Source organism: Ostrea edulis, chromosome 8 (assembly GCF_947568905.1).
Source record: "Ostrea edulis chromosome 8, xbOstEdul1.1, whole genome shotgun sequence".
Classification (NCBI taxonomy): domain Eukaryota; kingdom Metazoa; phylum Mollusca; class Bivalvia; order Ostreida; family Ostreidae; genus Ostrea; species Ostrea edulis.
This window is the reverse complement of record NC_079171.1, coordinates 60,778,957-60,792,811: the sequence shown is the minus strand read 5'-3', so window position 1 is coordinate 60,792,811 and position 13,855 is coordinate 60,778,957. Positions and strand designations below refer to the sequence as shown.

General features: G+C 38.8%; 1 protein-coding gene across 1 annotated transcript; it reads right to left on the bottom strand.

Annotated features, from left to right (window-relative positions):
- Positions 1-409: 409 nt before the first annotated feature.
- On the bottom strand, positions 410-6,278 carry LOC125662496 (probable serine/threonine-protein kinase nek3). Its single transcript, XM_048894735.2, has 2 exons — positions 6,050-6,278; positions 410-2,649 (listed from the first exon to the last, which is right to left on the bottom strand). Exons 1-2 carry the CDS (start codon positions 6,131-6,133, stop codon positions 769-771), a joined length of 1,965 nt encoding a protein of 654 aa, XP_048750692.2. The 5' UTR covers positions 6,134-6,278; the 3' UTR covers positions 410-768.
- Between the last annotated feature and the right edge of the window lie 7,577 nt (positions 6,279-13,855).

Genomic DNA, 13,855 nt, shown 5'->3' with positions numbered 1-13,855 from the left:
ATCATGTGTGTGTGTGGGGGGGGAGTTAATAGAATCAAAAACGAAAAATCGAATCTATGAATATGCATAGTCTATATATCAAAAAGAAGCAATGGTTTTGACCTCTTTTTTTTTACTTTTTGTTTCGGTAACACTTTCATTTTATAATGTTGGTATGGTCAATGGTAAACAGAAATATCGAAGAAAAAATCCCCAGTATTTCACAGGTAAATGCTTATTATATCATTGTGAACAAACAACTTTTTTTCGCAGTCTAGTTCCACTGTCTAATGGGATAGACTGACACATTCGATGACAGAAGCGCATGATGAGTTACACAGCCCGCTTATATACTACATCTGTACGTCTCCCAAAGCTTAAAACGTCTGTTATACGACATGCGTTCTTGAAATGCACGCAAACCCTTCGCTTCATTAACAACAAGCAATCATTTAAAGTAAAAATCAACACACAAACACACGGACATGTTATGAAATCAAATGTATCAATCATGTCTGGATTTTGTAACTGTTCAACTTCTGTTGGGATGAGTCCAGCTGGTGGAAGCTGCTCTTCACGATCCAACCTTGCCTCTGCTCCGACAATCTGTTGAGACTTGAATTTCGCGGGCAGCTCATCTCTGAAACATTGCCCTCACCGGTATCAAACGAGAACTCGTGTGTCGCCACGTATAGCAACGCATTCTCTTGTCTCTTGACATCCAAAGCAGTTGTGGAGACAGAAAGTATTATTGAGGATTTTTACCGATTTGAATTTCCCTCCGTTAGGTCAACCAGTCGTGTGGTCGGGTATCGTCGACGTCACGATATTAGACCCAGGAACTGTTGTCGGCAGTTCTGTCGTTGAAGTACTGGATGTTGTAGAAGTAGTGGTAATGATATCCTCAGCCTCGATTTCGACTTCTTCCGTCGTTGCGGGCGTGGTAGATGATGTAGGGTTTGTCGTTGTTTCACGTGCATGCTGAATGACAAACTGTGCATTTCCATCCGGGCCTTTTATATGGGATACAAGGATATTGCCGGTGGCTGCCTCGATGACGATAGGACGATTGCCGGTATGTTTAGACGTTAACGTAATGCTCATTTTCCCGTTCTTTTTATGTGTCGTTGCTGTGAAAGGCTCCAGCGTCATGTTATTTGGCATCGTTCGATTTAAATTCTGATGCACGATTTCAATCGTTCTTGGAATATTCGTAGGTTTCGGGGAGATTACTTTCTCACCTGTAGATGGTTTGAATGAAACGGAGACTCGTTTTGGATCCAATGATGCAGGAAATCCGCTAAGTACAGCTCGATTACTTGCAGTGTTCCCCACTAAGCGTATGGGAGAGTTTGAAATTCTCGTGTCAGTGTTAACAATTGTTTTCCTTGGTGAAGGGCCCTTTGACTGCGCATTTCCGGAAACCCTGTTGTTTAATCGCCCTTTGAGCATGTCCATTGTCGTGATCTTGAGTTTGTCCAGGACCAATTTCACTAAAGATTTGTTCACCGAAGTTAAGGCATTATTCTTTTTAAGTGCCGTTGATAGATTAATTTTATTTGGCGTTGTTTTGGAATCTCGGGACTGTTTGGCGGGACTTTTGTTCGTTGTCTTTGAACTTAAGTTGTTCGTTTTCTTCACTAAAACCTTTGGTGCTTTGAAACTGCTCCCTGATTGGTGAACGACTACTTGTGGAACTATGGGTTTCTTTGTATTACTTCCGCCAGCCTTGCTCATAGTCTGTGGCGGTTTATCAACTTTTGCGACAGTCGAAAACAACATGTTTGGTTTAGAAGCCACTGCAGCAGGGTTCTGTGCAGGAGCTATTTGGTTTAGCACCCCGTTAGCAAACACTATCTGTGGAAGAGAAATCTGATTGTTTTGTGCAGTAGGAGCTTGTAAGTTGGTAGGTCTCACTAAGGATCGTGTATTAGCGATGGGGCCCTGGATAAATTGAACATTTTGTGGAATGGAGTTCACAAGGATGGGCCTATGGAACATCAGCAGGGGTTGGTTTTGAATTGTATTCAATCCCAACATCGGCATAGCATGGCCCTGACCTTGGAATGCGTGGTAGGGAATCTGGTTCATCGTTTGGGGAATTGACTGGATATTGACGAGGGATGGCTGGTTAGGGACCGGCCGGGGTTGTTGTCGTGGCGGGGTCTGAATTACAAGATGTTGGTTTACGCGGTTTTTTCCACTCATCGCTGGCGTCATAATCATCGGTGGGTGAAAAATGGGTCCGTTATTGAATTGCGGCATACGGGTGACTGGATGATTGACCGCTTGTGCAGCGTTATTGACCTGTTGCCTGTTCTGTGGTTGTACATCAGGATGGTGAGGGATGAATTGAGAGGCCGAGTTGATGACGGCTGGCGGTCGAATATTCCCTGGAACGGGTGCATGATTAGCGACCGGAAGTCGGTGGTTGCTGGGGTTAGTTTGTAGTGGAATGTTGTTGCTCTTCATCAGAGAAGCAGGACTACGATTATGGAGTGGGGAATTTTCAAGCTGATTTCCAATAAACTTGTGTATCCTTTTTCGTATTTGGTCGATCGGTTCATCGAAAGCCGGAAGTTGCTTTAGGTTGTTAATGTCCATGTGAATAACCGGAAATAGAGGCGGTTGTTTTGTGTTTTGTCCACCGTTACTTGGTGTATGCATTGTCTGTGAAAATAAAAAAAAAAAACAATAAGAACACCGAAACACTTTAACATTTTTTAATATACCTGCATTTACTAACTTTATTAAACAAAGGTTATTCCCTTCTGTTGAAAACCTTGACTTCCTTTAATGTTGTTAGTCCTAAATCCCAGTCATTCAACTATTTCAGTACAACAGACCTGTGAAATACCGTCACGGATATGATGTACCATAAATTCAAAGTGTATCTGTGAATCATTGTCATCAAATGATCGAAAAGTTAATATGGCGATATAAAATTCACAGACACGGACATTTCTGATTTCGTAGAAATGCAGGTATAGGACATTAGAAATTCGCCTTAATGTACGAAGGCATTAAATCGCCATATTGTCGTTAATGAGATTTAATTCTTTATGACTATCTCTATTGTTTATTGCAAAAAATAAGGAGAGAAAAAGCTAATTATAGAAAGGTAATTGATTTGTTGTCAGTATGGGGACAATGCCATGTATCTTGTTTTGTTTGTTTACATGTCGATATCACTGACGTGTAAGATCGAGCCCGGCCGAACCATGTAATGCTGCTACGTTTTGGTTAACATTTCTTTTTGTCCATTTTTTTTTCTTTCTTTTTTTTTACAACAATATATCAAGAAAATATCCATCATTTCTTTGAAAACCAAGAGGAGAAAAAAGAACCAGATTGTTGAAGACGTTCATGTCCGGCAGTCTCGATTGTATCCAAATATTGACCTTTCTGTGGAAACGCGCGAGGGGAACAATGAATCACTGACCACGAACTGGACAATACCGTCCAGGAAGCCACAGATTAGAAAAGTAGAATTGTACTGTTCTGTGGTCAGGTTTACTGTGGCTTGACCCCTAAGTACTTAGAAACTTAGAAACACGGAGAATTCTCCCTAATAAGAAGTCTGGTTCTTCCGTCTCTGGATTTACTGCACGATTCTGATAAAATCAGATACTAACATATAAATTATGCACTTTTTCACTCGAATATCGAGCCGGGGAGGGGGATTTGTCTCGTATGAACACATCGAGATGTATGGTTTTATTAAAGTTATTCATTTATGCAATACATACCGCGGAAAAATACTGATCGCGATCTCGTGCCATGTGGAAATTGATAGGATTTATTTATTCATTGTATCAGTACAAGTGAAAGTGGGGTTTTTATGACCATAAAATGAGGCCCCGTTTCACTGTAGGAGTTGGCCCGATAAAGAACCCTCACTGTTACGGACAAAAACGTCACAATGTGTGACACATCACAAACAGTTGCTTACGTCACTACACGAGTGAAAAAATCTCAAAGAACTAATCATACCCTAAAGTCCTTTTAATTAACATGCATATGGACATATCCCTGATGTATGATATACTGTCTTGTATTAACAGTAAATTACTAATTATTAGAGTATATGAATGTTAAGAAGTCGCCCGCGGCTAAGAATTGATCTATATAGCTATGTATGATGGGTTTTCCAGGAACAGCATTGAAACAGTGACCTAGATTACTGGCTGTTTATGGTCTGCACGGGTCTTTACTATGAGAACTACATTTGGGATGAAATGACCGTGGTAATAACAAGTTCACTAAATATAATATCCCCCTTTTCCCACCACCGCCCAGAAAATAACACTGTTGTAATTGATTTAATATTATCACAAACTATCTCCCTATCAACTATTTTTAGATGAAAAGAATCCTCACTTGCTTTCGGTTAAGAGATATAAACCTGGAGTGTGTTGGCGTATGAACACAATAAATATTGATAGTTAATGGCGTTTTTGTGACAGGATGGAATTCATCCGCATCTTTATTAGTTTCCTTCTGAACGTCCGGACTGCCTCGGTATTGGACGTATGTAAACAATGTCATAACTGTGAATAAGTGGAGGCGGGGGACACTGCTGCTGCGATCTCTCCAGCTGGTACCAAACCCATTGTACTTTAATGAACGTGTGTTTTATAACTAAAGCCAGCTCGTACTTGTATATTTCGTGTGTTTTATAACTAAAGCCAACTCGTACTTTGTAAATGCCATGTTATTGAACTATTTTCACGTCCGCCAAATTGTCACAAAAACAATAAACTAAGCATCAAATCAATTGCAATGCTGAGGTATGGGATAGGGGGTGGAATGGAATTTGTCTAATTACATGTACAAGAAAAACAATTCCAGGAGGACGAACAATCCCGTAGTCAGCGGTATGACAATATTTTATTTCCCTGATTTATATCAAGAGGAATCTTGTAATAGGAAAGTGTCTTAATCAAGTAATGCATTTCTTTTTGAAAGGGAAAGCGGAATATATTTGTCCGTTGTCTTTTGTGTCTGTTTTCACACAGTCAACTGTTATAACATTTGTTGCGTAAGTTCTGTTTATTCGAAAGTAGTTCTAATGATCGATTAAAGAGCATGCTCAAACTATAGGTGCCACAGATCAACAGGGGTTGCGTACTCCTCCGCCATGGCACCCGATCCCAACTCTGGTGTTTCCAGGGGTCCGTGTTCGCTCCGCCGTCAATTCCGTGTTCCCTTAAGGAGTTATGAGATTGATTACCTTTGTTCATGATAATTCCGTATCATCAGATCATAGAAGGGCCTCGGTCATTATCGTGTATGGAATTACATAATCACTGACCGATGCCATCGATGACAAGCGCATGCGCCCTCTTTAATATGCACTATATGTCCGCATTATAACCGCTAATTACCAACAAATCTCCGTACGTCCATCAAAGGGCATAAGCAATTTACGATTATAGCACGTGCTTAATGAATGACCTGCACATAAGTGGTCAGTCAATTACCGAATAAAGCTGCGGTATGTGTTTTATGATCAGCTTGAAATTGCGGAAGTAGACAAGCACGACGTTATTTAGCGACCCTGCACTTACTCCTCAGTTGCCGTTCTTTGGTTCACTATTGAAGTTGATACGTTATTTCATATCATCTTATTTAAACAAATAACTCTACAATCTGAGAAAACAGACTAAAAGAAAAGCATAAACATAAACGCATCCCCTTTAAAAGAAAAAAATATATATTAATTTTACTTATCCAAACTAAAACTTTATTTTATGTTCTTTATGAATTCAAACAACCTAAATACCTTTGCTGTATATTTCGACAGAGAATTTAATTCAAAGAAGTTATTATTTTAAAAATCCGCAAATTAACATTAAAACCATTGCCTACATATAGTGAAAGGTGGAAACAACGACAGGGAATCAATCTCATAAATCCCACAGATTTTCTTAGGAAATGGAACTTTTTAATGAGTTTCTCGATAAAGAAGTCCGAATTTAATTTTTAGGATCTTATAAACCCTGATTTAGAGATGAAATAACGAAATATAGTGTGATGATTCTACACAAAAAATAGCAACATTTCTTACCTTAGTCTGTTCAACATGACTTGCATCAGCTGGCAAAAATCCAAAAGCCACCACGAGTATCCATGGCAACATACTGTTAATCATGTTCGATTAAAATTTCCTGTAGACGCAGAGAATTTAGATTCTTTAGACTCTTAATACTTCTTCAAAATTATTACGAATCCGGTTAGTATAAAGATTCCAATATCTTAAGGAACTTAAGCGCGTGCCGTCCGAGGTAATGACTGACAGGGGAAGGCGTTCGCGGTGCAATAAATACTCTTTGGCCACAAGTGTTCTCTGGAGCGTGAAGTTTCCCGATCACAAAGACTTGTTGCGTAGACTAAAACTAGTTTATCCTCAATTCAGATGTAACTTATAAAAATCCAACCAAAATCCTAAAATAAATAAATGCATCAAGGTATTGAACTCATCGAATACCCACACTGTCATTTAATTTCACTTAATTTTTTTATCGGTAGATTCCTTTTGTTACCCTTGTAATTCAAAATCTACACTGCACTATACTGTAGTGTGATTAAGGATAAGTTATCAGATAGGCAAAATGAAACAAAAGCACCTTTAAACCAGAATATAAAGATCCTGCCTGATGTACACTAGTGAATAAGAAATTAATAAAGTGACACTAACACGTACAGGTAGATGTAATACTAATGAAGAGTATTGATTGGTTGATTGATGTTTTCCGCCACACTCAACAATTTTTCAGTTATCTGGTGGTGCCCAGTTTTTATTGGTGGAAGAGAGAACCCAGATACAATGTACCTGGGAAGAGACCACCGACCTTCCGAAAGTAAACTGGGAAACTTTCTCACTTACCGGCGCGAGCGGGATTCGAACTTGCGCCGACAGAGGTGAGAGGCCGTGTGATTTTGAGCCACGGAGGCGACTTTAGCAGCTTCATATCACAACACGTAACAGGCCCGGATACCGCAACATGTTTCGAAATACATTATAAGTACTGATACATGTCTGCATAACCGCTGTCAACACCGCTAATTCTAATCCTTCAACTCCATGCCCACTATCTAAATGATGATGAAGATTACAAGTGTCAGAGGTGAAAGGTTAAGGTCACAGCCAGACGCTTGTCACAGTTGAAAGGTTAAGGTCACAGCGAGACTATTGTCAAAGGTAACGCGCTTCATTCCATAAACCGGCGTAGTGATTTCAAGGAACACTAGCTGTAACTCGCTTCATTCAATAAGACGGCGTGAAGAGGCGCAGAGTAACCATATCTTATGCTTCCAAAAACAGAAAGACAGCCTTCAATTCTATACTGGCTGAGAGCAGGAAATCAGATACCAGTGGTGGAAAAAAGAATCAATTTCTCCATAACTGTTTAACTATACGGACATGTTATGTTATGCATAGGGCTTTGATATGCGAGCTTTAAGGGGAGAGAGAGAGAGAGAAAGAAAGAAAGAGAGAGAGAGAGAGAGAGAGAGAGAGAGAGAGAGAGAGAGAGAGAGAGAATGTAGTTTAGGAGAGAGATATGCCCAGCTATCTATTTTGTATTGCTTATAGTATTGATCACTGTTCGTTATCTTCAACTTTATAGGAGTTATGAGATTGATCGCTGTTCGTTATCTTCACCTTTCATATAGAGAAATAAGATACTTGGTCATTAAGTTTTGGAAGTCAATCATCAAGTAGTTTAATAATGCATAAATAATTAATGATTAAGAACAGCAGAGTTAGCCGTCCGTGAGATAACCCCTTGTCTTGCTAACAGTTTTACTATAGCAAACAAACTTTGCAATATTATTTCCTCAATCTGTATAAGTCTACCGAAAACAGTTGCATGTACGGCATGCGCATTATGTAAATTTAGCTGCAGCCTGCTCTCGCTTTCTACACCGCGACATGTTCAGCACTGTCACATTTTACGACATCTTTGTCAGTATGCGAACTTGCCGTGTAATTTATCAATCGAATACTGATTTATTACGATTTATTACGATTTTTATGAGGCGAGACAGTCGCGCCGAAAATAATTAATTTCGACGTAGAAAATGAACAGTTATCGGTATTCAAAGGAGAGAAGAAGAAACATATTTGTCCTGGTCTTGACGGGCCGAGTTCGCCTTTCAGTTTCTAGACAGTCAATGCGATTTTATCAGTCTTTTATTTCAGTATTTTTATTTTACCAGCCTTGACTTTTTCACATTTGGTGGCACAATCCATACACTTATAGTATTATAAGGTAATGCATTATTACAATACATTAACACGGGGTATAATACACATGCACTGTTCCTGATTCATCGCCCATTGGTACCTTCTGTTGCTATCTATGCTTTCTATACAAATATCTTTATCATGCATAATTTTACACGCTTTACTATGTGCAGGTACATGGACAATACCTCCAAGGGATTTTCAATGGCAAAAAACTATCTGTATATTTCACAATGATTCTAAGAATAATCGTGTCTATTACTTTCAGCATTCTCCTGCCGTGCGAAAGTACCCATAACCTACGGTTTTCTGACACATTTTTAACGTCAAACGTTTTCTATTCACCTCTGATAATTGTCATGACAACTATATGTTTTAAAGTTGTTTTTTTTTATTGCGAGTTTCATAAGATTTGAATACAATTTCAAGAACACTGCCAACTTTACAGAGCCGTGAGACAAAAATGAATACACCTGTAAATTAGTGCCCGATCCAGTGACATCCCCCTCCCCCCCCCCCCTTGTAGTAATCGTTAGTGCCCGATCCAGTGACACCCCCCCCCCCCCTGTAGTAATCGATATTGAATAATATCACAAATATGATCCATTTAAAAAAAAAATAGATCTATGCCCCATACCACTCAAATGTACATATTTCTTATTTCGTCAACTCAGTAGTTTCAGTGGCCATCGCCCTCTACGCCCCCCCCCCCCCCCCCCCCCCCCCCCCCCCAGGATGACGCCCATAATTATCTGGGGGCTTTGAAGCAGCCCCCTGACCTTGAGCCTTTTACTGCCCCGTATTCAGAAATATTTGGATCCGCCGTTGACAGTGGAATGTTATATTTCAATAATAAGTGTACCACATTTGCTTATCGAAATTAAAACACCCGTTACCCATGGCATACACTTGGAGGTATGAGGTTTATATAAGTGAAAATAAGCTTAAAATATAAGGTTAAAATTTATACTACGAGGAACATACTCTGTCAAATCCATTCATTTGAGAGACAGAACTGTATAGTCCTTTGTCATCTCAACGCCTACTCCGTTTTTAAGGTCATATCCGAAAGACCCGTGTCTTCCCTCTCTGATGCCGGGGTCAGTCACTGTCTGTATTAAAAGTTTGCACTACACATAAACCAGGCACTTCCGTCGGTTGCCTACCAAGTACATTGTCAAACATCCTATGCAACGATATAAGGACTCCCAAATTCATAATACGCATGTTCAAGGATTAAATTCATACGCGACTTTCCGGAATTTTTTCTTCTTCTATTTTTCATATCCTCTTTATGACGAGTTTTTACAGGATTTCCGAAATATTAGTGCCGGGGTAGGTTTAAATTTTATATTGCAGTATATCACCATACTTCGTATATCGTTACAGCATGCTTGATCACAAAGCTATTCTAGTCCTAAGTATGTCTTAGACACGTCTTAGTAGTAAGTCTGGGGCCCGTTTTACAAAACAACTTACGACAAAGTCGCAAGTCTTCAATTGTATTACACAGTTATAACTTGAAATGAATGAATTAAAACTTTTCTGAGGCTTAATTTTCAACATTTTTATAAAAAAAAAGTTTTGCATTTGGAGTGAATGATCTTAAAATAAACTGGAAAATTCCAGTATGTAAAGTTGATCGTAAGTCGTCAGTTCTTTTGTAAAACGCGCCCCTGTTTCTCGAAGCTTTCTTAAACCTTTCCTAAGGTTAGGCCTCTTCTTAAGTTCGGCCTTTTAGGAGAGCATAACTTTTGTCCTGAGATCATCCCAAGTTTGTATAAACATATGCGGCAGCCATGATATTGGTGCGAAGACTTAACAAAAACTGTGGAATGATATTTAGAGATATTTTAAAACAACAAGATTTTGTAGTGGGTCTAAAGGGTTTTCCTCCATCATTTCAAATTGTATTGATTATTTGGGGATCTGTACCCCTTCCCTCGCACGTCTTTAGGACAAAAAAGAATCCCCTCCCCTTTTGAGTATTTTGTCAAGGTCCAAGTTTGGAGACGTTTGAAGTGTTTAGCGATGATGTAGCTAGTTCTTAGAACGGTATTGACATTTATACGTTACTCATCACCCATAGTATTGAAAAATCGACATTTCGTATTCACCCGCCGGCGGCAATAAGTGAATTGTGGTCTACGTAAATGAGCTTTACTCACGCGCCGTGATTTTACCTCCACCGACAGTAAATTGACCACAATGACAAAAAAATGGAGGGTTTCGGCATGAGGCATTGAGTGCTGAAATTAAGTAGAACCCTGCATCGTGCGTTTGTTTCATTGAATGCAGTCTAGGTGGTTAGGAGAAGAACTGTGGTCAACTAAGGTCAATATACCGTAGGCCACTAGACATGTGATGCGGTTTATCAACTACTGACACAGTGGTACATTCATCAAGGCCAAAGAAAAATGATATTTCAAAATCAAACTTTCTTTACGCGTCATTTTAATATTATACAGCGCAACGGTTTACTAGAATAATTAAAATTTGTTGACGATGCTCCTATCTCAGTTTCGTTCAGTGTAACGTTTTCAATTCTTTCGAAATGATGTTTTTTTTTATATATCTATTTTTTCACTGACTTGCATTTGTTAAAAAAAAATCAGGGATTACAGTGCTTGTTATTGAGCTACATTGTGTTAAACTGGTTCCCTTCCATCTTTAATCTACTTTCGATTAAAATTCAAAAAGAATGAAAGGACCCAAAACGATTTAGATATTCAAATATCAATTTTGAACAACGCTTATTCGATATAGTACATAAATTATGCTAGTAACAAGTCTTCATAAAATTACACAGCTCTTAAAGTCTAAGTATATATTGTTATCACAACTGCATTAACACAGATGTTTGGCAATTGATAGCAATGGAGTCAATTTGGGTATTTAGTGACACCGGTAAAAATGGACGTGATAAACGAACGTGCAGATGAGTTTTACAGTATCTTGGAGTTGTTATAGATTTCTGTTTTATTGTGGTAAGAATGATATCTAATGTTGCACATTCTATGCAAAACTGTGTTTGTTACAATGCTCAAATATCCTGTTTAGTGTACAGTGTTAGGACCCAGTGAAGATAAAGGGTTTTTTTTATTCATTTCTGGAATTATTCGGAATTTCTAGATGAACTTTGGTAGTAATATAGATTGGGTGTGTGGGATTATATTTGAATAAAGATAATATTTTAAACCATTTGGTTTATTATTTTTCACCATCGAACCCGGATACTCTAAGTTTAAAGTTCTATACCTTTATTCTTTAACTATTTAGCGACTATTGCTAGCTAGCCAGGGATGTAAAGCGATGAAAATTCTGAATCAAAAGTTGTTATAGCCAATGTACGGCCACCTCAATGCGTAGTAATACATGTATTTACAACAATGAAAACAATTCTTGTTGTCGGTCAGCTCAATGCGGAAGGATACAAGCTAGGCACCTCAAAGATGCGCGCGTGTGGATGAGGCTAAAAGGCTAGAACTGAATCCATGTATAGTCTGTTATCTTTAAGATTAATCTTCACTACATATTAGGTTTTGGTATCATTAACGTCTTGTTCACTCTAATACATAAACATATATGTGGGAATTGATAGTGTATATCTTAGCTATGTATGATATCTTAGCTGCAATCGATTTAGCCCCATAGCTCGTGTTTAAAATCGTAACGTATGCATGCGATGCCATTTCTGCACTCTGATAGCCTCGATCTTATTTGGGGTTACGGAAATAGCCGAGAAGTTACGATTGCACTACATTATGAACGGTGTCAAGGAGAAGTTGCTATGATAACTACTTCCCTCAAATATCCAAAATCGGAGGTTACAAGTCTATAATGATACAAAGCTTTCTCTTTCACTGACCCCTCCTACGTATGATATTCCAAATTGAAATTCGTAAATATTGTACATTGATACAAATAGATTAACATGGTAGTGAATAAATGATATGCATGAAAGAACTTTTTCGTCAAGTTGAAAGATACTTTTATTCACTCCGGCCTGATGCTGTAACAGTTCATTTAAAGATTCTTACTTATAAACCATAATGTCGCGTGAGACAACACGAGCAGATACGCACAGTACAATGGATTGACTTGTTTCATTACAAAGGGGTGTGTTTGTTTTAAGTCTCGTCCAAAAGACGCTTGACTATCGTTTATACATTAATATCTGAAAGACGTTTGACTATTACTGTGCATTCAAAACTGAACTATATTTAAGATTCTGGCTCTAGTAACGAGTGTTGAACATAGAAATCCCCTCCCACAAAGCGAGCGCCATCCAACAACAGTGTTACTGTGGATATTAGTCTAGGTCACCTTTTTTCAATGCAGTGCTCTCAGTGAGTGTGTGTGTGTAGAGGGGGGTGGGGGTGGGGGCAGCTTGCGTGGCCTTGGCTATGTATAATGTGTTCAACAGTTAGATCTTATCTGGACGTATCATGCGGAATGTAATGGCATCAAGAATTTTGATATTGAGAAACAGAGTAAAATACAATATTAGAGAACCGGATTTTTTCAAATGTATATATCGAAAACTTGTAAATAGCGGAGAAAAACCTTGTTGGAAAGGATCTTGAAGAAGTTAGTTTGACATCCCATACCTACATAAACCATATACGACTAGGCTAATAAATAAAATCCCTCCTACATCGACGCGATCTGTGTCACAGTTTATCAACGGAGGCCATTTATCACCTTCCCCCCCTCTACACTCATTCTCACGCAGCACGCTCTCCAGGTGGCAGGGGACAGTTTCTGTGGTTCTGAAACATGTGGGTAGGGGGTATACATCAAAGTCAGATTATGACAGACTAATGAAAAATCACATTTCCCTTTTATGTCAATACTTGTGTTTCATATTGGTGTATTTAATAAATTATAATCTTAATTCACATGTCATCTATATATACTGGTGCTGATGCTCAAAACATGCTCTGAGCAGGTTTCCCTTTTTTGCTTTGAATTTGTCTTATTTTGGGCTAATCCGCACCACCCCGACACCATCACAGTGCCAAACGTGGGGATTAGACACTGTGCATAATCAAGAACCATGACTGCGCTTCTTAAAATCTACCTTTCATATGGGGCCATTCACCTTTCCTTTCAGCTACAAACTTTTTGCTGGGCCATGCATGTTTTCACCGGAATTTCTTCAGCAACTTACTACGTATCTTAGTTTCGTATTTGCACCCATCTATATGCTAGGGATCATGGTGACACCTATTATATATCAATATCGAAACTGTCCCCTGCTACCCTAGTGTCAGGCCGCAATGTCAGCAATAATAGGAAACCCGTTCCCACCTTTACTCGTGTTTTTTGTGGGGAGAATATTCTAAGATTTTTTTTTTCTAAGTCTTTCGAATCTGTCTACAGGATACATTTTATTTGTTGCTATAGGAATGACGAACTCATATATTTCTGTGGAACAGTTAGACTTGCTCTAGTCTGATAACACAATGTACCAAGGGGCGAGATCAAAAGATCTAGTCTAATACTGGTAACACAATGTACCAAGGGGCGAGATCAAAAGATCTAGTCTAATACTGGTAATACAATGTACCAAGGAGCGAGATCAAAAGATCTAGTCTAATACTGGTAATACAATGTACCAAG

Coding starts and splice junctions, on each gene's coding strand:
- LOC125662496 (XM_048894735.2), bottom strand. CDS start 6,133: ATGATTAACAGTATGTTGCCATGGATACTCGTGGTGGCTTTTGGATTT. Junction 2,650..6,049: donor GTCATGTTGAACAGACTAAG/GTAAGAAATGTT, acceptor TTATTTTCACAG/ACAATGCATACACCAAGTAA.